The 23,400-nt window shown below is 65.3% G+C and overlaps 3 protein-coding genes across 18 annotated transcripts; all 3 read left to right on the top strand.

Annotated features, from left to right (window-relative positions):
- Window positions 1–163: 163 nt before the first annotated feature.
- Window positions 164–7,135, top strand: SLC25A22 (solute carrier family 25 member 22). 9 transcript variants are annotated; one of them, XM_061407496.1, is made up of 10 exons: window positions 164–254; window positions 3,027–3,165; window positions 3,257–3,382; window positions 3,504–3,559; window positions 4,169–4,259; window positions 4,750–4,868; window positions 4,975–5,149; window positions 5,235–5,389; window positions 5,472–5,547; window positions 5,633–7,135. In XM_061407496.1, the coding sequence occupies exons 2-10, from the start codon at window positions 3,146–3,148 to the stop codon at window positions 5,781–5,783; spliced, it is 969 nt and encodes a 322-aa protein (XP_061263480.1). In that variant the 5' UTR covers window positions 164–254; window positions 3,027–3,145; the 3' UTR covers window positions 5,784–7,135. The 9 variants fall into 9 exon arrangements, with proteins under 9 accessions (XP_061263480.1, XP_061263483.1, XP_061263481.1 ...); XM_061407499.1 differs by having other exon boundaries at window positions 171–254; window positions 3,032–3,165; XM_061407497.1 differs by lacking the exon at window positions 164–254 and adding an exon at window positions 2,066–2,159.
- Window positions 7,136–7,327: 192 nt separating this feature from the next.
- On the top strand, window positions 7,328–10,458 carry CEND1 (cell cycle exit and neuronal differentiation 1). Of its 2 annotated transcripts, none has more exons than XM_061407516.1 (2): window positions 7,328–7,596; window positions 8,882–10,458. In XM_061407516.1, the coding sequence occupies exons 1-2, from the start codon at window positions 7,442–7,444 to the stop codon at window positions 9,414–9,416; spliced, it is 690 nt and encodes a 229-aa protein (XP_061263500.1). In that variant the 5' UTR covers window positions 7,328–7,441; the 3' UTR covers window positions 9,417–10,458. The 2 variants fall into 2 exon arrangements, with proteins under 2 accessions (XP_061263500.1, XP_061263501.1); XM_061407517.1 differs by having other exon boundaries at window positions 7,499–7,573.
- A 6,467-nt stretch (window positions 10,459–16,925) lies between these two features.
- GATD1 (glutamine amidotransferase class 1 domain containing 1) lies at window positions 16,926–22,170 on the top strand. 7 transcript variants are annotated; one of them, XR_009734662.1, is made up of 9 exons: window positions 16,926–17,034; window positions 18,400–18,476; window positions 18,759–18,864; window positions 19,146–19,253; window positions 20,200–20,294; window positions 20,697–20,790; window positions 20,929–21,040; window positions 21,119–21,301; window positions 21,552–22,170. XR_009734662.1 is itself a non-coding variant. In XM_061407518.1 (8 exons), the coding sequence occupies exons 1-8, from the start codon at window positions 16,971–16,973 to the stop codon at window positions 21,123–21,125; spliced, it is 663 nt and encodes a 220-aa protein (XP_061263502.1). In that variant the 5' UTR covers window positions 16,926–16,970; the 3' UTR covers window positions 21,126–22,170. The 7 variants fall into 7 exon arrangements, 4 of the variants coding, with proteins under 4 accessions (XP_061263502.1, XP_061263505.1, XP_061263504.1 ...); XR_009734663.1 differs by having other exon boundaries at window positions 21,119–21,292; XR_009734664.1 differs by lacking the exon at window positions 19,146–19,253 and having other exon boundaries at window positions 21,119–21,292.
- Window positions 22,171–23,400: the final 1,230 nt, after the last annotated feature.

A 23,400-nucleotide genomic window follows, 5' to 3' on the forward strand; every position in this document is an offset into this window, starting at 1 on the left:
CGCGAGGTCGGACGCCCAGTGAAAACCCGTGGAGACCCGGAGCGCGGGGCTGGCGCCGGGCTGGGGCCTGCCGAGCGCAGTGGCCGTGGCGGCCAGGAGGGGGAGCCCGAGTCCGCCAGCCAACCGCCGGCCGGGGGCGGAGCGCGCGCGGCGCCGAGCGGACGCGCCCCCGCGCTTAGGTGCAGCCGGGCGCGCGGCGAGGCGGGGAGGCCAGCGCGGCGGCAGAGGCGGCGGCAGCGGCGGCAGAGCGCGCGGTGAGTGCCCGCCTGGCGGCTCCTTCCGCTGCGCCCACCCGAGTGCAGCCCGGCCGCGGAGTCGAGGGGCACCACGGCGACTATGGGAGGTGACATCTGCCCGGACGAGGCGGTTTCTGCGGGGCCCGCGCCGGCGGATGCTCGGATCCGCTGCCGCCGGAGTGTAGGAGGCCGGGCCCCGGGCGGTGCCGGGCGCGCTCCCAGCGCACACGTGTCCTCGCCGGTCGGGAGACGGAGGCCAGTCCCCAAGGAACGATCCGGGCCATGGGGGACACGCACGTGGGGCCCTGCGGGATGTACTTGGACACGTGGGTGGCTGAAGTCGCCATCGCCTGGCGGGCTTCAGCGTGGCGATCCGGGCCTCATGGGGACTCCTTCCAGCTGGACAGGGAGTTGAGCCCGGCTTCCAGTCGCAGCCCTGAACCCCCACTCCGCGCCTCCTTTGTCGCCGGGTTGGCGCCCCTCCAGCCGGCGGGACTGAAAGCGCCTCCCCGGGGCAAGGGGCGGGGGGAGATGAATGGGGAGAGAAGGGCCGGCCCCAGACTCGGAGCCTCACAGCCTTTCCCTTTCTTGGGGGTGAAGGAGTCCAGTGGCTTAGTTCGTGGCAGATTTTACCTCCTGGGGGGCCTCTGAGCTGAGCTGCCCACAGCTTCGCCTGCAGCCCGGGTTGAGGACGCTGCGGGAGCCGGGGGAACCGACCGGGAGGGCTGACAGCCCGGGGCCTGAGGCCGGGCTGGGGCTGCCGGGTCTCTATGGCAACCTGGGGTGCAGGGGAGGGCCCTCCGAGCTGTCTCATGAGCAGGCGGTAGGAACCATCGAGTGAGGACAGGAAAAGGCTTCCTGGCCCAGAGGACCCCTTGTCAGTCCTCCGCTGGCAGAGGCCCTCCCCACACTACTCGGTTCTGAAGTGTCTCCCCCATCCCAGCGCCAGGGTGGGACCCAGGGCTGACGGTCTCAGGCTGGGATCTCCAGGCCTGCCTCTATTCCCGAGACAGCTGCTCCCCTTCCCACCTTGGAGAGTGTCCGACTTCCTGGACCCCAGCATCCAGGTGTCCCTCACACTGGGCAGGAAGTCGGGTCTGGTGGGCTCGCTCAGGTCCAAGAGGGCAGAGTGTGGACCTTGTCCCCAAGGGTCGGGGACAACAGTCGGCTGTGGCCAGTTTGCACCTGGGGGGTGGGGAGAGAGGGTCAGGTTGAAGTGCAGAGGTCAGGCTCTTCTCTGAGACTGGGGCACTGAGGCTCTGGGTGAGTTTGTAGGGAGGCATCTAGGGGGTCAGAGGGTTTTGGGAGTGTGGGTGGCAGCCAGTGGTCTCTGCGACCCAGCCACCCCCTGGCCTTTGCAGCAGACAAGCGTGTCTTCTCCGCTCCTGCATGAGTTTTCCCTGAAATGCACCTCCCAGAAGACACACGGTCCACAGACACAGTGGGCACAGCCCATCTCCACCCCACAGCTCCGGATTCCCTGTGCCCGGGCACAGAGAGAGCCCCGTTCCTGGGGTCCCAGGGCCCTAACCAGAGCCCGCCTGCTGGCTGCAGAGGAAAACTCGGGGAGCAGCTGGGTGCACGGTGGCCGCGGGCTGGGGCCCCTCGAACCGGCTGCGTGGCTTGGCTGGGTTAGCCCGTCAGACCCGCTGCCTCACGGGCCGAAGGGGGCTCGGAGGCCAGCCCAAGCCTCCCAGAAGCTGTCACACCCCCTTCTCATCCCTTCTCCCGCGGCGCCAGGGCGCCTTATCCCGCCCAAAGTGAAAGAGAAAGTCGCCCCCCCCAGGCCCGCCCCGCCCCGCCCCGCAGCCAATCCCCGCCGCCGGCACCGCCCCCGGCCGCTGGCCCTCCCCCGCCCGCCCGCCGCCCGCGGGCTGGAGTCTCCAGGAGGAGCCGTGGAGGAGCCGGTCCTACGCGCCCGGGGTGAGCGGGACGACGGCGGGGGCGGCGGGCTGCCGAGCGGGCAGGGGGCCTCCCGGCCCGGGGAAGCCGGGGTGAAGGTCACCAGTCCGCGAGCGACGGCAGGTGTGAGCCAGCCGTGTGACCCGACTAGCGACGCTGCGGGTGCGAGGCAGGGACAGCTGGTCTTGGCGCGGGCTGGGGGGCGCCCCCCGCCAGAGGTCCCTGGGGCCGGCTCTGGCTCCCTAGCCCTGCCCCTAGCCTGCCCCCCGGGAAGAGGTGGTGGAGCAGCCACAGCGAGCCCGTGTGTGTGTGTGTGTGTGTGTGTGCGCGCGCGCGCGTGCAGTCGGGGTGAAGTTCCTGGGAGGGTGGGCACAGGCTGGCTATGGCTGAGCTGGTGCTTTCTCCAGGGGAGCCGTGGTCTGGGGCTCCAGCCCGGAGGTGCCATGGGGCAGGGGCTGCACCTGCCCTGGCTGCATCTACCTGGGCAGCTGTGAGCTGAGCCCCGCGGGGGGCCCTGGGGCTCTGTCACCCCTATCCCGACAGAGCAGGCTGCTCGAGGATGGGGTTGACACAGCCCAGCCCAGGGGAGGAGGCACCTGGCCCTTTAAAGGGCTCCGTGCATGTGAGCGTGAGCAAGGCCAGCTGGGAGGACGCACTGGTGAGGACTCTTGAGAGGAAGCCGCCAGGTGGCCCAGGGATGGGGCCAGGTGGTGGGCCTCCTGGCACGCTTCGAGCCCACGACGTGTAGCCCGCCTGAGCGGGGTTGGGGGCCTGGGGAGCCGCTCGGAGCCCCTGCGGGGGCCCTGGAAGGGAAACAAGGAAGCCTGTTCCTCTGGTGCGCCTCTCCCGTCTGCCCACCCCCGCTGGTTGCAGTCCCTTCTCTCCTAGGACAGAAGCGCTGGTTTGGAAATACCCTTGAAAGCAGAAGACCAGCCTCCGCCCTGCGCTCCCTCCCCCGCTGTCTGGCATCCAGCTCCGCAGCTCCTACCTGGGTGCTCCCGAGTTAAATGGCCGATAAGCAGATCAGGTCAGAACCCAGCCCCGCCTCACCCCACCCTGCCCTCCCCCCGGCCGACCTATGGCCGAGGAGGCCGCCTGACCTCCATCTGCCCACGCAGCCTGCCAGCCAAGCTCATCAATGGCGGCATCGCCGGCCTGATCGGGGTCACCTGTGTGTTCCCCATCGACCTGGCCAAGACGAGGCTGCAGAACCAGCAGAATGGCCAGCGCGTGTACACCAGCATGTGAGCCAGCGAGCTGGGGGGGTGGGGGGCAGGCCTGGGGGCACTCCTGCCCGGGTCAGGGCGGGGGGCCGGTGCTGGACCCTGGCTGACCCCTGGCTCCCTCCTACCCCCGGGGCTGCAGGTCTGACTGCCTCATCAAGACCATCCGCTCAGAAGGCTACTTCGGGATGTACCGTGGTGAGGCTGGGCAGGGTCTGGAGGGTCTGGATGGATGGTGGGGCCGCGCCCCGTGGGGCCTGGCTGTAGCTGCACAGTGGCGGGGGTCGAGGAAGGGCAGCTCTCAGCGCCATCCTCCACCGCTGCCAGCACCCAGCACGACGGGACCTCCTCCCAGGACAGGCGGGACCCTGTCTGCGCCGGACACTGGCGGGGGTAGTGGTGGGGGGGCTGATTGCAAAGCCGCTTAGCAGACAACCGCCAAGCCTGGATTTGCCCAGATGCTGTGCAGCAGAGTCCTTGCACTGAGAGGGGCTCACGCTGCTTCCTCAGCTCTGGATCCCCCCCAGGTCCCCCGCCTCTGCCTCCTCAGCTCTGGACCCCCCCAGGTCCCCCGCCTCTGTACTGCAGGGGGGTGTTCCTCACGGAGGCCCGCCTGCTGGACCGGGAGGGTTGCCTGAAGGAGGAGGCGCTGCCCCCACCCCCGCTGGGCACATGTGGGTGAGAGGGCAGGAGGAGCTGCCAAGGTGCAAGGGGGCGGGGGGAGGGCTCTGCCAACTGAGAGGCAAGTGCCCACCAAGAGCGTCCGGGTCCCGGCCCTGGCCACTGACCCATCCGCATGCCACACAGGAGCCGCCGTGAACCTGACCCTCGTCACCCCCGAGAAGGCCATCAAGCTGGCGGCCAATGACTTCTTCCGATACCAGCTCTCCAAGGATGGGTAAGGCGCTGGTTGACTGCTGGGGGCCACAGTCACGAAGGGAGGGGGATCTGTGCCTCCAGAGGACGAAGGATCTGTCGTCGTGGGGGCCCCTCACCCCGACCTGCAGGGCCTGCTTCCTCCGCCTCCGATGCTGAATCCTTGGTGCTCAGGCCCCAGGGGTCCTTGGCCCCTAGCCATTGCCTGCTGCCTCTTGTAGGCTGGGATTTGGGGGCACTGGCCAGTTTTCCCTATCACCCGAGGGTGGGGTGAAAGGGCAGTAGTCCCGTGGAGCACTTGAGCCCCCCACCCCGCCTCCAGTTTTGTTTGCTGAGAACAGCCCTCGCCCGTCCCCAGCCCCGCTGTGAGCGTCTGTCTCTCGGCTCGGTGCCTGTTACTGGAGGGCGGCGGGGGCGGGGCCTGCCTCTGTCTTCGCCGGTCCCGCCCCTTCACGTCCCCCAGCCGCAGGGGCCTCTGACTCTGCCTTGCAGCCCCGCCCTCTTTACTGCAGGCAGCAGTTGACCCTGTTTAAGGAGATGCTGGCGGGCTGCGGGGCCGGCACGTGCCAGGTGATCGTGACCACCCCCATGGAGATGCTGAAGATCCAGCTCCAGGACGCGGGCCGCCTCGGTGAGGCTGTGGGGGGCGGGGCGCGGGGGGGACACCAGCTGGACCCCGTCCCTGCCCCCACCCTGTGCTCGGAGGGAGACCAGCAGGCCACCCCCTTTCTCCCCAGCCGCCCAGAGGAAGATCCTGTCCGCCCAGGCCCAGCTTTCGGGCCAGGGGAGCGCCCAGCCCTCCGTGGAGGCTCCGGCCACCCCCCGCCCCACAGCCACTCAGTTGACCCGGGACCTGCTGCGGAGCCGCGGCATCGCTGGCCTCTACAAGGGCCTGGGGGCCACGCTGCTCAGGTTGAGGGGCAGGCAGGGCGAGGGGAGGCCTACCCACCCGTCCGCCCCACGCGTCCCAGCCAGTCACCCTGCGATCCCCCGACAGGGACGTCCCCTTCTCCATCGTCTACTTCCCCCTCTTCGCCAACCTGAACGAGCTGGGCCGGCCAGCATCTGGGGAGAAGTCGCCTTTCTATGTGTCCTTCCTGGCCGGCTGCGTGGCTGGGAGCGCGGCTGCCGTGGCCGTCAACCCCTGTGACGGTTGGTGCCCAGCTTGGGGCAGGGCAGGGCTGGGGGGTGGGTCCAGGCTGAGGGCGCACGCTGACCTGCGTGCCCCTTGCAGTGGTTAAGACCCGGCTCCAGTCGCTGCAGCGTGGCATCAACGAGGACACGTACTCGGGATTCCTGGACTGTGCCAGGTGGGCGAGCCCCCAGGGGCCGGGGAGGGCAGGGCAGCCCCAGCGTTGTGGCTCTGACACCTCCGCCCCCGCCGTCTCCCCGCAGGAAGATCCTCCAGAACGAGGGCCCCTCCGCCTTCCTGAAGGGCGCTTACTGCCGCGCCCTGGTCATCGCCCCACTGTTTGGCATCGCTCAAGTGGTCTACTTTCTGGGCATTGCCGAGACCCTGCTGGGGCTGCCGCGCGTCCAGCCCTGAGCCCGGGCAGCCGCCCCTTGCCCTCCAGTCGAGCGGGACCAGAGCGGGGCCCAAGGCAGGCAGCCCCCCCGGGGACAGCACGAGAGTCTCTCCACAGACGGGTGGGGGTGGGGAGGGGGAGTGCAGGGTGCACACACGCGCCTGGCGGGGCCCTGCCTACACAACCCCCGGGATCAACGTCTTACCTAGAAACGGCAGAAATTGTTACATTCCTGGAGCCAGCCCTGCCCACCTTTGCCCCAGTCTGAACAACCCCCAGGGATAGAGCTGGTCTCTGGACTGGGGGCCCCCAGCCTGGGCTGGGCAAGCTGGACCCTCTCCTCCAGTCTACCAGCTCCTGTCCCCAAGGCTTGGCCCCTAGTCCACAGAGGGGACCCCGCACAAACCTATTTATTAACTTGCCGAGCACAAGCGGCTCTGTCCACCCCTCCGTCTGTCCGTCCAGCCTCCCCCGCTGCTGTTCTCTTGCCTTGGCCAGCCTTGCAGGAGGATCGGGCTCTCCTGCCCCCCATATTGAGCCAGGAATCCTAGACTGGGGGTGGCCCTGAGTGCTGACTCCCAGGACAGGTCCTCCGCCCCCACTGTGGGACCCAGCCCATGCGAGGTTTGTGCACGTGTGTGTGTGTGTGTGTGTGTGTGTGTGTGTGTGTGAATGTTGGGGGCGGGTGGTGGCCTCCCTCTGCTGTCTTGGCCCCTCAGGGGTAGGGCTGTCAGGGACTCCAGCCATCCCCATGTGGCCAGGCAGTGTGTGTGTGCAGGAGCGTGTGAGCGTGTGGGTGTGTGCCCTTGACTCGCCAGTGACCCCGTCCAGGAATCCGTCTCTCCGCCCGGCCCTACTTCTGAGGCCACGCCCCCTCGAGGTCCGGGAGGGCGAGCATGAGGACCAGTATGGAGCCCGGGAGCATCTTCTCCTGGGGGACACCAGGAGCTGCCCCTCCAGTCTTCCCCGGGCCTAGCCTGCCCTCCGGGCCTCTGGGTAAGGCCCCTGACCACACTTGGTAAAGCTCCGCCCTCCCCCACCCTTGATGTTGTGAACTGAGGCAGCTCTGTCCTGACCTGCCCCGCCCCCAGCCACGTGGTCGTGTTGGTGAGTGATCTGATGTGCCGGTGCTGTGTCCTCCACCCCCGGGCCCCCTCCCTGGAGGCCCCTTCCCAGTGACACTACCTGGGGCTCAGGCCTGGGCCCCCCAGTTCACGGTTGTTCCTGGGAGCTGCTCTCTCCCGTCACATCTGTACCTTGGAAGCTGCTGCTGCTGCTTACAGAATTATATTTTTTTCTTTTGAAGAGTTTTAAGAAGTTGTAACTTTTTGTGTCTTGTCCTGTAAGAAGATAAATAAATATTCTAAGTAGATGCCTCTTCTAGACTCTTGGGGGTGAAGGGCGTCCCGCTCGTCTGGTAACTGGCTCCCCTCCCCCTGCTGTCCTGGGTCCGCCTGCCCAGCTATGACGGGCACACTGGCTGTAAAGGAGCCTGGTTAGAATGGCCTGACTACCTCTCGGTCTGATGGAGGTGCGAGAAAGCCAGCCTCAGCCGCTCACCTTCTTGACGCTAAGCCGCCCTTCAGATCAAAAGTGGAACTGGGTTTGGGGCCCCCAGAAGTCCCGGCCGCTCCGGGGCGCTGTGGTGGCCACTAGCAGGTGGGCGGAGCCCGCGCTGATGCGGTCCCCGCCCTGCTTCCTGCGCCGGAACAGTGCATTGTGGGAAACTCCCAGTCCTTGCAACCGCAGCCGCCGCCCGCCGCCCTCAGTCCGGTCGGCCGTGGTCCCGCAGAGAGCGCGCGGCCCTGAGGTGGGAGCGCCGCGAGCAGCAGCGTAAGGCGGAGGGGACTCTGCGGCGCGGGGTCTGGGGCGGGAGCGGGGCGCGGGGCCCCTGAACAGAGCGGCAGGTTCTCCGCTATGAAGGTCACCGGGGGCGCTCCGGGGTCCCCTGCTCTCTTGGGCACAGCCACCTGGAGGGGGAGGGGCAGCCGGTCACGTCAGTATGAGCCCAAAATAACCAAAGGTCTGGGGGAGGGGGAGCGTGGACCACCAGCCCTTTGAGAACTTGATGCCCAGCAGCGGGGTGCCCTCCAGAATGACAGGGGTGAGGGGCTCTTGGGTTCCCTGGAGGTGGGTCAGTCCTCCCCAGGACACCCCCGTCCCGCACGTGACCTTCAGGCGACCTTCATTGTGTCACTGTGCATGGCCAGGGGACCCGGGTGCCACCTCCCACACAGGCTCCCTCCCCCTGCAGGCGCAGGTGCGAGTTCCTCAGCATCCCAGGAGCTGTGGACAGCAGGGTCCACTCCCGAGAGGGAAGATGGGTCCAGAGAGGCGAGGCCACCAGCCCCCTGCCCCACGCCTGACTCAGGATCAGGGCCAGGCCTTCCCTACTGCCCAGAGCGCCTAGTCTCTGCCTGGCCCTGCCTTGGGGGTGCCTGCTCCAGGCTCACCCCAGGGACTCCCTTTGCCCCCAGAGGCAGGAATGACCTCAGGGTCAGAAAGGGCTCCCCGCTCTGAAGCTGGAGCAGGCAAGGCCAGTCCTGGGGTGGGCACTGAGAGGGGGTCTATGACCAGCTGGGAGCCCAGGCCTGTTGCTGCCCTCCCGCCGGCTTCTCCAGCCTCTGGTGAGACACCCTGGTTTTGTCCAAGCCAGGTCCTGGCAACCTTCGGTCCATTTTGACCCCATGTAACTGAAAGCCCAGACTCTGGGTTCCCACGCTGCCCTCCCCACCCCCAGCCCACTCAGCCCTGAGAAGGATGCACGGTCAGTTCTGCCCAGGCCCACCTCCCCAGCCACACGGCTTCTCAGGGCTGGGTGGGTGCTCTCTTCCCGGTCAGGACCTCCCCACCCTGGGCCGACATGATGGACATAGGACATGCGTGGGCAAGACCATTTCACAGATGAGGGAACTGTAGCAGGCCTCATCCCAGCACCCCAGCCCAAAGGAGGGCCCACAGCGCCCGCCCGTGTGCTCGGAGGGGCTTCTCAGGAGGTGGCTGAGGCCAGCTGGAGGCTGAGCCCCAGGAGAGGAGTGTCCAGAGAGCTAGCGGGTCTCTAAGGGAAAAGGACGTGGGGCTGCACAGGACAACAGCCTCATCGGGTCTCCCCCCGCAGGCCCATAGGATGCCCAGGGGTGAACTGTCCTGAGCTGCCGTGGTCTAGACGCCTGCCTGCCCCCACGTGCCCCACACAGCCCGCCCGCACACCCAGCATGGAGTCCAGAGGGAAGTCGACCGACAGCCCCAAGGCCGACGCTAAGGCCACGGCCGAGACCCGAGCCCCTGCCGCCGTGGACGGGAAGGCCCCGTCCTCTAAGCCAGGGAAGAAGGAGGCCCAGGCAGAGAAGCAGGAGCCGCCGGCAGCCCCCACGCCGCCACCTGCCAAGAAGACCCCAGCCAAGGCAGACCCGGCCCTTCTCAACAACCACAGCAACCTGAAGCCGGCCCCCGCGGCCCCCAGCACCCCCGATGCGGCCCCCGAGCCCAAGGGCCCTGGGGACGGGGCTGAGGGCGAGGCCCCCACTGGGGGCCCCGGCAGCCGGGGGCCCTGCCCTTTCGAGAACTTGACCCCGCTGCTGGTGGCCGGGGGTGTGGCTGTGGCTGCTGCAGCCCTCGTTCTCGGGGTGGCCTTCCTGGTCCGAAAAAAATGATGGCCAGTGCCCAGGCTGGGCACAGCCACTTCCTGTACAGACCTTGGGAGTCTAGTGCATGCCGAATTCACACACTGCTATCTATACATATGTAATACCTATATCGTGTCCCCCACATACAAGCAGAGGGAGAGAGAGGTGGACAGGCCCCTACAGCAGTGGAAACCCAGCCCCCTTGAGCAGTCCCGACGGCAGAAGGAGGCCAGGCTCTGCGGGTGGATCCCTGACACAGGGTGGGGGCTCCATGTGGACCCAGGCACCAGCGGACGGATGGAGAAGCGGGCTCTGCAGGTGGCCTGCCTGCCCAAGTATGCCAGCCTGTGCCAAGGGCCCCAGTGGTCCTGTGGTCTTCTGGCAGCAGCTCCTGATGAATGCCCAGGGTAGTAGGGCTGGGCAGGGGCCTGGGATGGATTCTGAGCTGGGTCCAGCAGACATGGGGACATTAAAGGGTGTAGCTGTTTGGCCCATTTCTGCTGTTTGCGTGTAGCCAGGATGGGGGTTCCTCTGGGTGGGCTGCCTCAGTGGGCTGATCTGAGGTGGGTGGTCACATTGGCTGAGTTTCCGTGCCTCCTGCCTGCTTGCTTGAGCCCTGGCTGGGTGGACAGACAGCTCAAAGGCTCGTGTCAGAGGCACTTTTGAAGTTTACCTTCTGGTTGACCCCAGGGGGCCCCTGAAGCTGGGCCCTACTCTTCCTTCCCTGAACCCCTCCCCATTCTGCAGCGGTTGTCCTGGGGGCAGGTGAGAGCCTGGCGGGGAGGCAGCCGTGCCTGCCCAGTGCCCGCAGACAGCCCCTCCTGCCCACCCAGGGTCCTTGGAGTCTAAGAAGCGTATAAATGCAATAACAGGTAGAATAGAACCGCTGGGCAGGCGACCATCACCCTCTGCCACTGCCCCGTTGAGCCTGCAGGGAGACGCGCTCTGCTGGGAGCATGTCATGGCAGCGGTGGGCACTGGGAGCCCGACGTGCCCTTGCCTGGCCAGCTGGCCACTGGAACCCTGGGCCTGAGTGGAGGTCAGTTTGAAATAAACTCTGTTATCTAAAGACTGGGCTGGCGTCCTCAACTGCACGCGGTTGGGAGAGGCGGGGTGGCCGGTCTGGGTGCAGGGGTCATCTGCCCACACTGCGGGCTTTCCGGGGAGGGCCAGGGCCCCCAGGTGCCCCTCCCAGCCTCTCCCGCCACCTGGTGCCCTTGACCCGGGTGGGTTCCACTCGTGGCTCTGCCCAGGTCTGGCCCCACCTGGATGGCTGCACCCGGCCTTCCCGCCAGCCCTGGCCCTAGAGGACCCAGTGCAAGTTGCAGGACCTACCCCTGGCTCTGCACCCACACCTCAGGCCCACACTAACCTGGGGCATTTCCCTGGGACACGCACCCCTCGCCCTGAGCTGCCTGGCCCTGGCCCAGGCCCAGCCACCAAGGGGAGGCGCCAGAGCCCACAGGCTCGTTCACAGGCCCTGCAGCTGCCCACGCCGCCCCTCTCCAGCCAGCTGGTCCCCTCTCCCACTCTCTGTTCCGCTTGTACCGTAAATGCAAAAAAAGAAGAAAAAAGTGTCCTCCGTGTGGGGACTCGGGGCAGGACAGGGTGGCTGTGAAGGTGAGTTCTGTCCCCGCAGCCGGGAGCTGAGGGTCCGGCTCTCGGCCGCGGTGGCGCTCTCTCGGGGCGCTGCCTCAGTTCTCTGTTACTTTTTTATCTTTGGCTGCGCTGGGCCCCGCTGCCGCACACGGGCCTTCCCTAGGCGTGGCGAGTGGGGCTGCTCCCTGGCTGTGGGGCTTCTCTTGCAGCTCGGGCTCAGCAGGCATGGCCACAGGCTGAGTGGCTTTGAGGCAGGGGTAAGCGTACCAGGAACCAAGCCTGTGTCCCTGCGTTGGCAGGCGGATTCTTCACTCAGCTCAGTTCAGTCGCTCAGTCGTGTCCGGCTCTGCGACCCCATGGACTGCAGCACACCAAGCCTCCCTGTCCTTCACCAACTCCCGGAGTTTACTCAAACTCATGTCCACTGAGTCCATGATGCCATCCAACCTTCTCATCCTCTGTTGCCCCTTCTCCTCCGCCCTCAATTTTTCCCAGCATCAGGGTCTTTTCTAATGAGTCAGCTCTTCCCATCAGGTGGCCAAAGTACTGGAGTTTCAGCTTCAACATCAGTCTCTCCAAAGAAATCCCAGGGCTGATCTCCTTCAGAATGGACTGGTTGGATCTCCTTACTGTCCAAGGGACTCTCAAGAGTCTTCTCCAACACCACAGTTCAAAAGCATCAATTCTTTGGCGCTCAGCTTTCTTTATAGTCTAACTCTCACACCCATACATGACTACTGGAAAAACCATAGCCTTGACTAGATGGACCTTTTTTGGTAAAGTAATGTCTCTGTTTTTTAATCTGCTGTCTAGCTTGGTCATAACTTTCCTTCCAAGGAGTAAGCGTCTTTTAATTTCATGGCTGCAGTCACCATCTGCAGTGATCTTGGAGCCCAGAAAAATAAAGTCTGACACTGTCTCCACTGTTTCCCCCATTTTATCCTAACCCTGAGGGCGCGCAGGTCCTGGGCCCTGAGCACATTCACACGGTGGGAGCGTCACCCCATCGGCCCTCGGAAACGATTCCTCTTCCCAAACTGACCCTCTGTCCCCGTTAACACCCGTTCATTCTGTCTCTGTGGGCGACTGCAGGTGAATGGAGTCAGACCGGATTTGTCCTTCTGTGTCTGCTTATTTCTCTGAGCATCACGTCCTCAAGGGTCACCCATGGTGTAGTGTGTGTCAGGATTTCCTTCCTTTTAAGTCCCACCCTATGCGTGGACCACAGTTTGCGGATCCATCATTCGCTGATGGGTGGACTTGCCTCCACTTGTCGGCCGCTGCGACTGTGGGCCCAGCACCCAGCTCGCTCGAGGACCTGCTCAGAGTGGGGCGGCCGGGCTCCACGGTGCGTGCCCCTTAAACTCGGCAGCTGTGTCTCGTGCCTGTGGGGCGACCGGGAGAGAGGCGTGCCTCTCGCCCAGTGACACGGGAGTGGGCGAAGCCTCGAGGTTGACAGCCTGTCTGAGCGGGGCCACCTTGGGTCGTTCCATCTGCACGGACCCAACTGCTGCTGTTTACTGAGTCCTTGGCTGTCCGGGCTTTGCCTTTTCTGATTTTTCTGTTGCTGCCATTTGTCTGTTTTTCTGCGATGAGAGGCCTTCTTGTCATTTATTTGGAGGATTTTTTTTTGGTCTGGCTGCACGGCCTGGGAGATCTTAGTTCCCCGACCAAAGGTTGACAAGGATTGAACCCTGGCCGAGGCGGTCAAAGCGCAGAGCTCTAACCAGCGGACCACAGGGCACTCCCGTATGCATTTCTTCCTGTGTCTCATATTCCAAGCCTTTGCCAACGGCACTTATCTGTATTCAGTGGCTGGCTTGCATCTGTTTCCTTTGTCTAGAAGTCCCCAAATCTCAAGTTATCACGCGTAACCGTTGATCCCTTTACTGTCTAACCTTCTGGAATCTTTTCTAATATAACACTCTTGGCATTTACTCACAGCAAGGACTTAACCCATCTGAACCTCGGGTTTCATGGGGACTAAGCTGAGGAGCTCGTGGTATCTCTCTCCCACCAGAGATGAAGGGGGCCAGGGTCAGGCAGTGAAGGGCCCCCCGCAGCCCCTTGGTGGCTGTGCCTCCTGCTGCCACTTTGCACACAGCCAGGGTCTGTCCTGAGCCCGAGTCGGCCTGCACCTGCCTCAAGGCCATACTGTAGTTTTGTGATACTACTTTGTAATCTCCTCTTGTTTCCGTCTGCAATGCGGGAGACCTGGTGTTTGATCCCTGGGTTGGCAAGATCCCCTGGAGAAGGGAAAGGCCACTCCAGTATTCTGGCCTGGAGAATCCCATGGACTGTAGAGTCCATGGGGTCACAAGGAGGACACAACTGAGCAGCTTTCACTTTCACTAAGAGAAACACAGCATCTAAGCTTTAGGGATGCTATGCTGCTCTCGTTTCCTTATTTCGTCGGAATTTCCACGCATGCTCAGTTAATGGTGGCCCCTTCCGGGGAAGGTTAGAATTGGGTAGCTGAGGTCCCCAGGGTGCCATGAGGGTTCTGAGGCCCAGCTTTTAAAGTGTATGTATATATATTTATGTGTTTATGGCTGTGCCGAGTCTTTGTTGCTGTGTGTGGGCTTTCTCTAGTTGCGGAGACTGGGAGCTGCGCTCTTAGCTGCAGTGGGCAGGCTTCCCGTCGCAACGGCTTCTCTGGTTTCTGACGACAGGTTCCAGCCCATGCGGGTTTCAGTAGCTGTGGCTTGCGGGCTTAGCTGCCCCATGACGTGTGGAATCTTCCCGGACCAGGGGTCAAACTGGCATCCTCTGTGTTGCAAGGTGGATTCTTACCAGGGAAGCCCCTCAGCTTCTGGTTCACAGCATTCCTAAGCTTTAGGAAGGTAGGGATGCTTCCAAATGATAAAAAAATAAAACCTCTTGGGGACACCCAGTGAAAATGAAAGTCGCTCAGTTGTGTCCTTCTTGTGACCCCACGGACTCTACAGTCCATGGAATTCTCCAGACCAGAATACTGGAGTGGGTAGCCGTTCCCTTCTCCAGGAGATCTTGCCAACCCAGGGATCGAACACCAGGTCTCCTGCAATTGTAGGTGGATCTTTACCAGCTGAGCCACCAGGGAAGCCCTGCTGACTTCAATGACCTTTACTACAGTACCACTTTTGAGTGGGAGTGGGCGAGGCTCACAAAATACCAGATATAAAAAGTACTCCATATAGAAGAAGCTCACACTGTAAATCGCACGCAGGCTTACAAGGACCTCTGAAAGCCAGAACTCAGACGGTAGCAGCATGTCCAGGACAGAGGCCCCGTGGGCGGGGCCAGCAGGGTAGGCTGGGTCGCACGTGGGGTCACGGCACAGGGATGCAGAAGGTGCCTGTGGGGGTCCGGGCTGCTTTCCTCTCTAGCACCCTCTCCTCCCCCGAGAGTGTGCAGCTCCCTTTTGGGGACCTGGGACCTCATTCTTGGTGCATCCAGGGCTGGGCCGGGCCAGTGCTTCAGGCCAGGTAGGGGCCTCCAGAACCTCTTTTCCTCCACCAGGGCAGAGTAGCAGAGGCCTGGGGAGGGCAGAGCTGGCCGGCGACCTGCTGCTCTGGACCATCCCGTGGATGCTGAGTCGGGCCTGGACTCCTGGGCCTTCAGCCCCGCCCTGGCCATGGCTCCCTGCCCTCAGGGAGGTGAAAGGGCAGGCAGGCAGAGGCTCCCGGCTTCCCAGTGACCGACCCCACCGTGCCTGTGCTTCCCATTCGGGGCCTTCAGCCCGTGGAGCCACGCTGGCTGTCTGAGGGCCGCTGAGCAGACAAGAGCCCCATGCCGCCACCTGCCCCCCAAGAGCAGCTCCTGTCCTGGCTGGAGGGGAGGGCACACCTGTTGTGTTGCGGAGAGAGCTCAGGAGATGCCCCTGGGACCCACGCCAGCTCCCCATCCAGCTCTGTGGGACCTGGAAGTGTGTTTGTGGGAAATCCCCTTCAGATGCTCCTCTGGACCCTCCCAGGCCTCTGTCGCTCCCTGTCCTGATGTCCTGGGCTCTGGGATAGGCCAGACTGCGACCGCCTGCCTCCCTTTCACGTCACCCCACTCCAGGCCACAAAACGCCACTGCCTGGCAGCCTGGGGTCAGCAGTGCAGGCAGCGGCTCTGCGCTCTCAGCAGTCCTGCCGACGCTCCCGCTCCAGGCGCAGGGACCCCGTGCCCAGCCGGCGGCCACGGCCTCGGCAGTCCTAGGTTTAGGGCCGTTGTAGCACAAGCCACAGGTGCTTGGGATCTAAGTCTGTGGACGCCTCCCAGCCCAGCCTCGGCCAAAAGAGAGCCCGGAGCTGAGAAGCTTGGCCCTGATGGGAAGAGGGCTGCTTCCTGGCCTGGGACCTGGGCCCCTCTGCTGCCTGTCTGGGAAGCTAGGCTGCCCATGGCACATCCTCCCTGAGACAGCCTCAATCCCAAGTCCCTGTATGGGAGGTCCACCCAGCAGACCGACTGGGATAACAAAGGGGCACTCAAGGCAGTCCTTGCATGGGGTGTTCTCAGAAAGGGAGTATTGGGTAGACAGTGCCTTGGTGCCCATGGGCTTTGAGGGATGGTTAGGAGTTTGATGGGCAGAGAGATGGGTTCCAGCATTCGGGAGATAGAAATAGGAAGTGAAATGGCTCCCAGGGAAAGGCTCAGATGTGCTTTGAAAAGAGGAAGTTGCCAGGGGAGAAAGCAGAGGAGACCTGAGGCACTGGCCAGCCCCACCAGGCAGAAAGTCCCCCAGAAATGGCCCCCCAGTCACCCGTTCTTGGCTTCCAGGGTGAGCAGGTTCTAGGGACAGGAATGAAACGCTGTTGCAGGAAAACATGACCTTTGGTCCCCAGGGACTTTGTGCCTCGGGGGCCCAAACAACTGCAAGAGCCCAGGTTCAAGGGCGTCACAACCCCAACGGCAGAGCCCTAGTCAACCCCCAGGCCTCCCCTACCTTCTTCTGTTCCACTGGGCACTCACTGTTGATGATCAGGAACTTGCGTAGCCTGTAGGTGATGCCCAGGGGGAGGCAGGTGAGCTGACACTTCAGGTGTGACCCGGGGTAACAACTGTGGGAGGGGGCTCAGCAGGATGGGATGGGGGGCTCTGAAGGGGAGCCCCTTCTTCTCACCTCTAGACTGAGCGATGGACCAGGGGACAGTCACCTGGCCTGGGCTGCTGGTCCTTCTGGTCCGCACCTGCCCTCAGAAGAGCAGACACCTGCCAGTCACTCCTGCAGCACCCACCATCATGCCCAGGTGCGCTTGGCCATCTGGCCCGGGTGTTGGCCTCAGGGCCAGGCCTGAGTAACAGGCACCTCTTCACCGCTGCCCCCTCCCATGTGAGGGTAGGGCCGCTCCCTGGTATGAGAACCTGCTCAGGAAGGGGCAGTGAGACTCCTAGCCCACCCGGGGGACACCTCAATTGCCCTGACAGGTCATCTTGTGGGTGTCCGCCCCCCTGGACACTGACAGGGGCCGACAGTGACAGGCAGACCACCGCCGGACCCAGAATGAGGCTTCTGGACAGGGAGGCCGCATGCCACCACCGCTGCCATGTCCTGCAAGTTGCCGAATGCCACGCGGGACGCATTCCTTGCAGGGTGGCCCACGGCCTCGACCTCGGTTTCGGGAGGGTCAGGAACCGTGTTCCCGACCGCGAGCGGGGGTTGGGCTAGGAGTCTGCTCCATGCAGCTGCGGTCCCGTGGCCCAGCTCAGACCTCTCTGCAGGATCTCCGGGGCCACGACGCGGACGCGGTCCGGGACCGCGTCCAAGGGCTCAGCTGCCCGCGGCTGGCGGCGGACTTGACCCGGAATCGGACCCGAACTCGAGCTCGGGGTGGGAGGAGGCGGAGCCAGCGCAGCTCAGCCCCGCCCCCAGGCCGCGCGGCGCGTCACCGCGCCCGGAAGCGCGCCCTGCCGCCCCGCGCACGCGCCCCGCCGCCCGGGCACGCGCCCCGCCGCCCGGGCACGCGCCCTGCCGCCCCGCGCACGCGCAGCGGCACCAGCCCCGCGCAGTCCCGTCATGGCGTCCGAGCGGCTCCCGAGCCGGCCCGCCTGCCTCCTCGTGGCCAGCGGCGCCGCGGAAGGTGAGGCTCGCGAGGGCGGGGTCGGGGCTGCGAGCGCTCCCGCCCGAGCCGAGCTTCGGTGGAGAGCGGCCCGCGGTGGTGCTCGCTGCGGGCTGGCCAGTGCACCCGGCCGCCGCCCGGGGACGCGGTGGGGGACTGTCCCGGGGCCCTGCGGTGCGCGAGCCGCGCCCCCCGGCAGTGTCCCGGGTGAAGGTGCGAGCGGAGCCGGACGGCCGGGCCCCGCGCCACGAGCGCCGCTTCTCGGCCGAGGCCTCGGGTGCTCAGGGCCGGCGGTCGGGGGCGCCGGGCGCCTCGGCCTCCGCAAGGAGGTCGATAGGCGGGGAGGCGGGGCGCCCAGGCGGGTCCCGGGGTCCCGCTCCGGAGCCTGCCTCCGGCCTGACTTCAGCTGCTGCCCAAGTGGGCGGGGGAGCGAGGGCAGCGGGTCACGGGGTCGCAGTGTGCTGAGCCCCAGGCGGGGCCCCTGAGCTGCCCCCCAGGACGGAGACACTGAGGGGCACCACCCGCCGTGGAGAGATCAAGGCTGAGCCACTGAGAGTGGGGTTCAGCCCTGGAGTCGTGGGTGACTGCTGGGAGCAGGGTAATGGTGAGGAGGGGTCGCGCCGGCCTGGGTGTGCCCCAGGGGAGGGTGTTGAGGACATGGGTTGGGGGCACAGCTCTGAAAGGCTGCTGGGCTCTGCGGGCAGGATGAGTAGGCCCTTCAGGGGACCCTGGGCCAAAGCAGGTAGGGTAGAGGGGGCTGGAGGAACCGGGCAGCACTGGGGAGACTGCCTTTGCCAGATATGCAGGCTGTCTACCGTGTGCATGTACTGATCCGCAAGACTGGAGAGGGATGAGGTCCAAGATGAGGTTCAGGGGTGGGGTCCCCTGATTAAAGGCGGAAGGATGCAGATCAGGTCCCTTTAGAAGCAGGTGTCTGTGATGGAGCCTCAGCCCCCAGAAGCGGAGAGCCTTCCGCCTGGGTCCACAGAGAAGAGGGCGGGGCACAGTGCCAGGGCTGGGGTGGCATGCAGGACCCAGGAGCTCCGTGAGGGAAGGAGCCCACCGCCCCGATCCCGCATGCACCCCCTTCCCCTAGGACACAGGCCGCGGCCCCGCCTCCAGAGCCACAGGCTTCTATCACTGCCCCCCTCTCGCTGAAATCAGCGGGTGTGTGTGGGTCTCAGTCCCTGGTGATGGAGCGGTAGGGAACCTCACACTTGAGTTTTCCTTCTGGAAAAGGCCTGTAGTGGTCAGGCTCGGGAGAGAGCGAGACCCCCTTCAGGGGATTGCGGGGTGGGCCCTGGGTGAGGTGGGGTGAAGGGCTGCTCCCCAGGGTGGTCCAGACCGGGAGAAGCCCTGAACCCACCGGGCTGCGTCTTCTCGCAGGTGTGTCGGCCCAGTCCTTCCTCCACTGCTTCACGCTGGCCAGCGCTGCCTTCAACCTGCAAGTGGCCACGCCTGGGGTGAGTCCGGCTCCCCGTGTCTCCAGGAGAGTGACGTCATTCCTGGGGGGACCTACGGGGTTGGGACCCCAGGGAGCACTGAGAGCCTCCCCAGAGGTGCCTGGGACACCTGCTTCCACTCGACAGGCGGAGACTGTGGCCAGCAGGGGCTGAGGGGCTGGGCCGACAGTGTCTTTGTCCCGAGGGGCTGCTGGCAGTCCCAGCCCTTGTCAGTTTCCTGGAGCCTCCATATGCCAGTAGCATGGGGTGAGGTGCTGACCCTTGGCCTCTGGGCCCCCACAGGGGAAGACCATGGACTTCGTCGACGTGAATGAGAGCAACGCACGCTGGGTGCAGGACTTCCGCCTCAAAGCTTACGCCAGCCCCGCCAAGCTGGAGTCCATTGACGGTGTGGGGCCTGGGAGGGCCTTGGGGGGTGCGATTCCTGCTGGGTCCTGACCCCAAACTGCTTTCTCGAATTCCTGGAGCATTCTGGGGCTTGCCATGGAGCACCGTGACCATCCGGGCCATGTCCTGTCCGGTGGCCAGACCTCCCAGCAGGGGAGGGAGCTGGTGGGTACGCAGGTGGTTTGCGGGCCTTGGGAGCCTTAGCTGGTGGGGGCAGCAGGAGCAGAGAGGAGCTGGCTGCTGGCCTCGTCGTCCGTGACTGACAGGGCTGTGGTCCTCCAGGTGCCCGCTACCACGCCCTGCTGATCCCCAGCTGTCCTGGGGCCCTGGTGGACCTGGCCAGCAGCGGGTCCCTGGCTCGCATCCTGCAGCACTTCCACTCTGAGAGCAGTAGGTGGCCTTGGGCCCGGGCTGGGGGGGGCGGTACGAGATTCATGGAAGATGGGACCGCGCCAACAGGGAGGAGTGCCTGATGGGGGTGTGGGGGCTGGTGTTCGTGGGCGTCGTTGGGGTTCAGGTTTTGGTGGGAATGCCGTCATTTCAGGAGCTGCCTAGGGTCAGTGTGGAGCGCTATGGTCCTGACTAGTAAGTGGACAGGTTTACCCAGCGTGTATACGTGTGCGTGTGACACGCACACACACACGTGTGAAGGTGGGCGTCCCTTCCACCACCAGCCCCCTGACTTGCCCCTGTGGTGCCTCAGCCTGGTTCCCTTGGGGGCTGTGGGCTGGGAACCCCGCCCCCCGCAAGATGGGCAGGCAGGATGCTGGCTTGGTTCTTGGTGGGGTTTGTGGGTGGTGGTGGGGTAGGGGGCTGGAAAACTGCCCTGAGGAGACGTGTCTGCTCCAAGGGAACGGGGCACACTGCCCTGGCCTGGCGTCGAGACGAGCGGGCGAACCCAGGGCTGCACACAGCGTCCTTTGTTGGTGGAAACGAGGCCTCCTGTCCATGGGCAGTGCTTGTCCAGGCACTCAGCCGTGGGAACGCACTTGTGCCAGCCTGCCCTCTGAGACGGGGCTTGGGGCCAGGGGCCTGGGGTTGAGCGGAGGGCTGGGCGCCCCCTGCCCCCCATCTGCTGCATTCGGAGGAGGGGGCTCCAGGCACTGCCTAGAGGCCGGGTCAGGCAGCTCTGATGGGCAGAGGGTGGTACTCCCGTGTGAGGGGTGGACCCAGCAGCCGCCTTCCTCCCGCCGAGCCTGGCTCTCAGCCCCTGCACAGCTTGAGGGGATCTGAGCTCTGAACAAACCCCAGTCTTGTGTGGGAGGGCCGGGGAGGTGGGGGTGTCGCTTGGGCCTGGGTGGCCGCGGCGTCAAGCTGGCGCTGGCCCTGCTTACAGAACCCATCTGCGCTGTGGGCCACGGCGTGGCCGCCCTCTGCTGCGCCACTAGTGAGGACAGGTCCTGGGTGTTCCAAGGCTACAGCGTCACCGGGGTGAGTGCACGGATGGACGGACGGGCGGGGCAGCGGTGCAGGAGCCGCGGGGGCGGGGCCCCTGGGGGGGGGCAGCAGTTGTTGGCCCAGTCAGGACTCGGACCCCAGCGCCAGGCAGGGGGCTTGCAGCAGGAGTCTCTTGAGGCCTGTTGAGTGGGTGACTGCTCGTGGGTCCTGGGGCAGGTCTGGGGGGGCTCCTCTGGGGGCACTGCAGGACCCCCTTGTCGGGCTCCGTGCCTGACCCTCGGCCCTGAGCTCACCTGCTTGGACCTTTCTGGTGGCCCCGTGTCCTGATGCTGGGGAAGACCCAGAAAGCTTTGCCCCTGCTGTGGACCCCTCCCCATGGGCAGCCCCTGGTGGGGGCATGGCCCCCTGACCCTGGGCACTGCCCCGGCCCCACAGCCCTCAGTGTACGAGCTCGTGCGGGTGCCGGGTTTCGCCCACCTGCCCCTGATTGTGGAGGACTTCGTGAAGGACGCGGGGGCCTGCTTCAGCGGTGAGCGGCTGGGCTGAGCGTCCAGAGGGCTGTGGGGACCCTGGTCACGAGCCCCAGCTGGGACGGCGGGGCAGGGCGGCGGGGTCTGGGGGCCGCCCTGCACACGGCCTGAGGCCCTGGCGCTCGGGTCCTCTGCAGCCAGCGAGCCTGACGCCATGCATGTGGTGCTGGATCGCCACCTGGTCACCGGGCAGAACGCCAGCTCCACCGTCCCTGCCGTGCAGAACCTGCTCTTCCTCTGTGGCAGCCGGTGAGGGGCCGCGGCAGGTGGCAGTGGGACCCCGCCTGGTGCCCAGCCCCTTTGTCTGAACTGGCATCTACCCCGCAGGAAGTGAGGAGGCCCCGGGCCAGGCCCCGAGCAGATGCCACCACCTCCAGATGTCCTGGGTGTCCCCCAAGACCCTGCCTTGTGACACCCGGCCTGCCTGGCCCCTGGTGGAACTGCTGGGGGGCTCTGAGGATCCTCCCTGAATGGGTCGGCCTTGGGGGACGGACTGAGCCGGTGACTGTGGTGGGTCTCCCTGGGAAGGGGTGGGGAGTGCTGAGCGGGCTGTCCGTGGGCCCGGAGCACCCCGAGTGCTCCACAGTCAGCTGTGGGGTCCTGGGGGGACACAGAGCCTTCCTGGAAGCCAGGGCGATTGCTGACCAGGACCCTGGGATCCTGTTCCTGGCCTCCCTGTGGTCTCCCCACCCCTTTGGGCCTTGGTGGGGGCAGGAGGGTAGGGCCCTCGCCCTGACGCTGGCCTGGCACGCTGTTTCAGACACAATGGCAACTCCACGTAAGGCCAGGGTGGATCAGGTGGACGCTGCGGCGTCTCCACGTCCCTTCCAACACTGGGAGAAAAGCTCGTGGATACAGCACACGGGCACCCTGCCAAGTGGTGTCCAGGTCCTGACGGCCAGGCCTGCTTCGGGGTGGACGTGGCAGAGCCCTGAGCTCCTCTTGGAGTGTGGCCGGCCGGCCTGGGGTGGCGGACGGTCCTGGGTGCCAGGTGGCTGCCCAGCCAGCAGACTCCAGTGCAGCCTGGGTGCTCTCCAGCTTCCTCAGGGCGCCCGCCCAGCCTGTGGCCCACAGCGGGGCCCTGGAGCTGCCCTGCCCCACGTGTCTCCTTCTCTCAGCCTGGCTCTGCCCTGGCTAGCCCCTTGGAAGGGAGGAGGAGGGAGGCAGCCAGGCGCCTCAGCCCCAGCGCCGCAGACCAGGCCATGCCCTACACGTACCCGCCTCTGCCAGCGGCTCCAGACACCTGCTGGCCTCCGCACCCCGGGCCTGGGCCCCTTCCCCAGCCATCCCGTGTGTGGCACCAGCTGGTGACGGACCTGGCTGGACAAAAGCGTTTTTAGAATGGTAATGCAAATAAAGAGAGAAATGATGACGCCTCAGGGGCATCTTCTGAGTGTCCGTACCTGACCTGGGTGGGCTCTGCGGGGCGGGGCCCTCCCCAGCCTTCCTCACTGGCCCCACGTGGCCAGGTCTCCAGGCCCAGGGCCCAGCAAGAGGCCCCCTGGGATTTCCCACGTGCTGTGTTGAAAACAGACCCTGAGCTCCAAGTCCGCAAAAACGGCGTGTGGGCGTCTGGGTGGTTTTTTCCATGAGTCGTAGCTTCCGTCAAAGGAGCGTTCTTATTGGTGGATAGTTTTCACGTCGTGCCCAGTGAAGGACACCCGATGAGACGTCCAGGAGATTCACAATGGACTGGCCGTTTGTGGGAGGGCGTGGGGCCAGCCCGGGGGGCCAGTGTGTCCCACGGCCTGGCTGCAGGGGGTCTTCACGTTTCAGCTGTATCCGCTGTCTGCACCGAGGCCCCGGGCCAGGCGGCATGGCAAGCGACTTCCACCTCCTAGGGCACAGCCTGTCCACCAGCTCAGTGCAGGGAGTCTGGGGTGTTGCTGGGGGCTTGCAGAAAGCCGCGGCCCTCTGACCCAAGCTGGCGAGGCAGCTTGCGGGGGGCTGGGGAAGCCCCAACCCGTCAGCACACTGGCAGCGTGGCCCGTGTGGCGCCTGCCCTGAGCCCTGTCCACCCAGCACTGCTCCTGCTTCTGGGGAGGGCAGCCAGAGGCAGCTCCACAGCCACACTCCCAGGGGCACCGCTCCCCTGCAGGGAGCTATGGGGAACAAGCCGGGCCTGGCAGGGCCCCTCGGGAGAGGAGTGGGTACATCCAGACCTGAGGTGTGTCCCGCAGGCCGTCCCAACATCTGGCTCCCCTGGTGCAGACCTGGACACCCAGCCACCCCGTCCTGCTCCCAGGCCATCCCCCTAGACCCTGCCTTCCCACCCCCGCCGACCCCCCTTCACTGTTTCAGGAACTCAGGCTGGTCGCAGGCCATCCCCCCAGACCCTGCCCTCCCGCCCCCGCCGACCCCCCTTCACTGTTTCAGGGACTCAGGCTGGTCGCAGGGAGAGAAAGGGGCTCCCCTGTGGACCCGTCACCACCCACCGCCAAGCCCTCAGTGCAGCACACCCACCGCAAAGCCCAAATGGAGCAGCAATGCGTCCGCACACGCTGCCCGCCTGTGCCCGGTGTGAGGTGTGGAAGCTGAGGCCCGTACACGTTATGCTGTCCCCACAAGGTGGCACCACCAACCCCAAAGGAACCTGGGCCAGAGCAAAG

This window comes from Bos javanicus, chromosome 29, assembly GCF_032452875.1.
Source record: "Bos javanicus breed banteng chromosome 29, ARS-OSU_banteng_1.0, whole genome shotgun sequence".
Classification (NCBI taxonomy): Eukaryota; Metazoa; Chordata; class Mammalia; order Artiodactyla; family Bovidae; genus Bos; species Bos javanicus.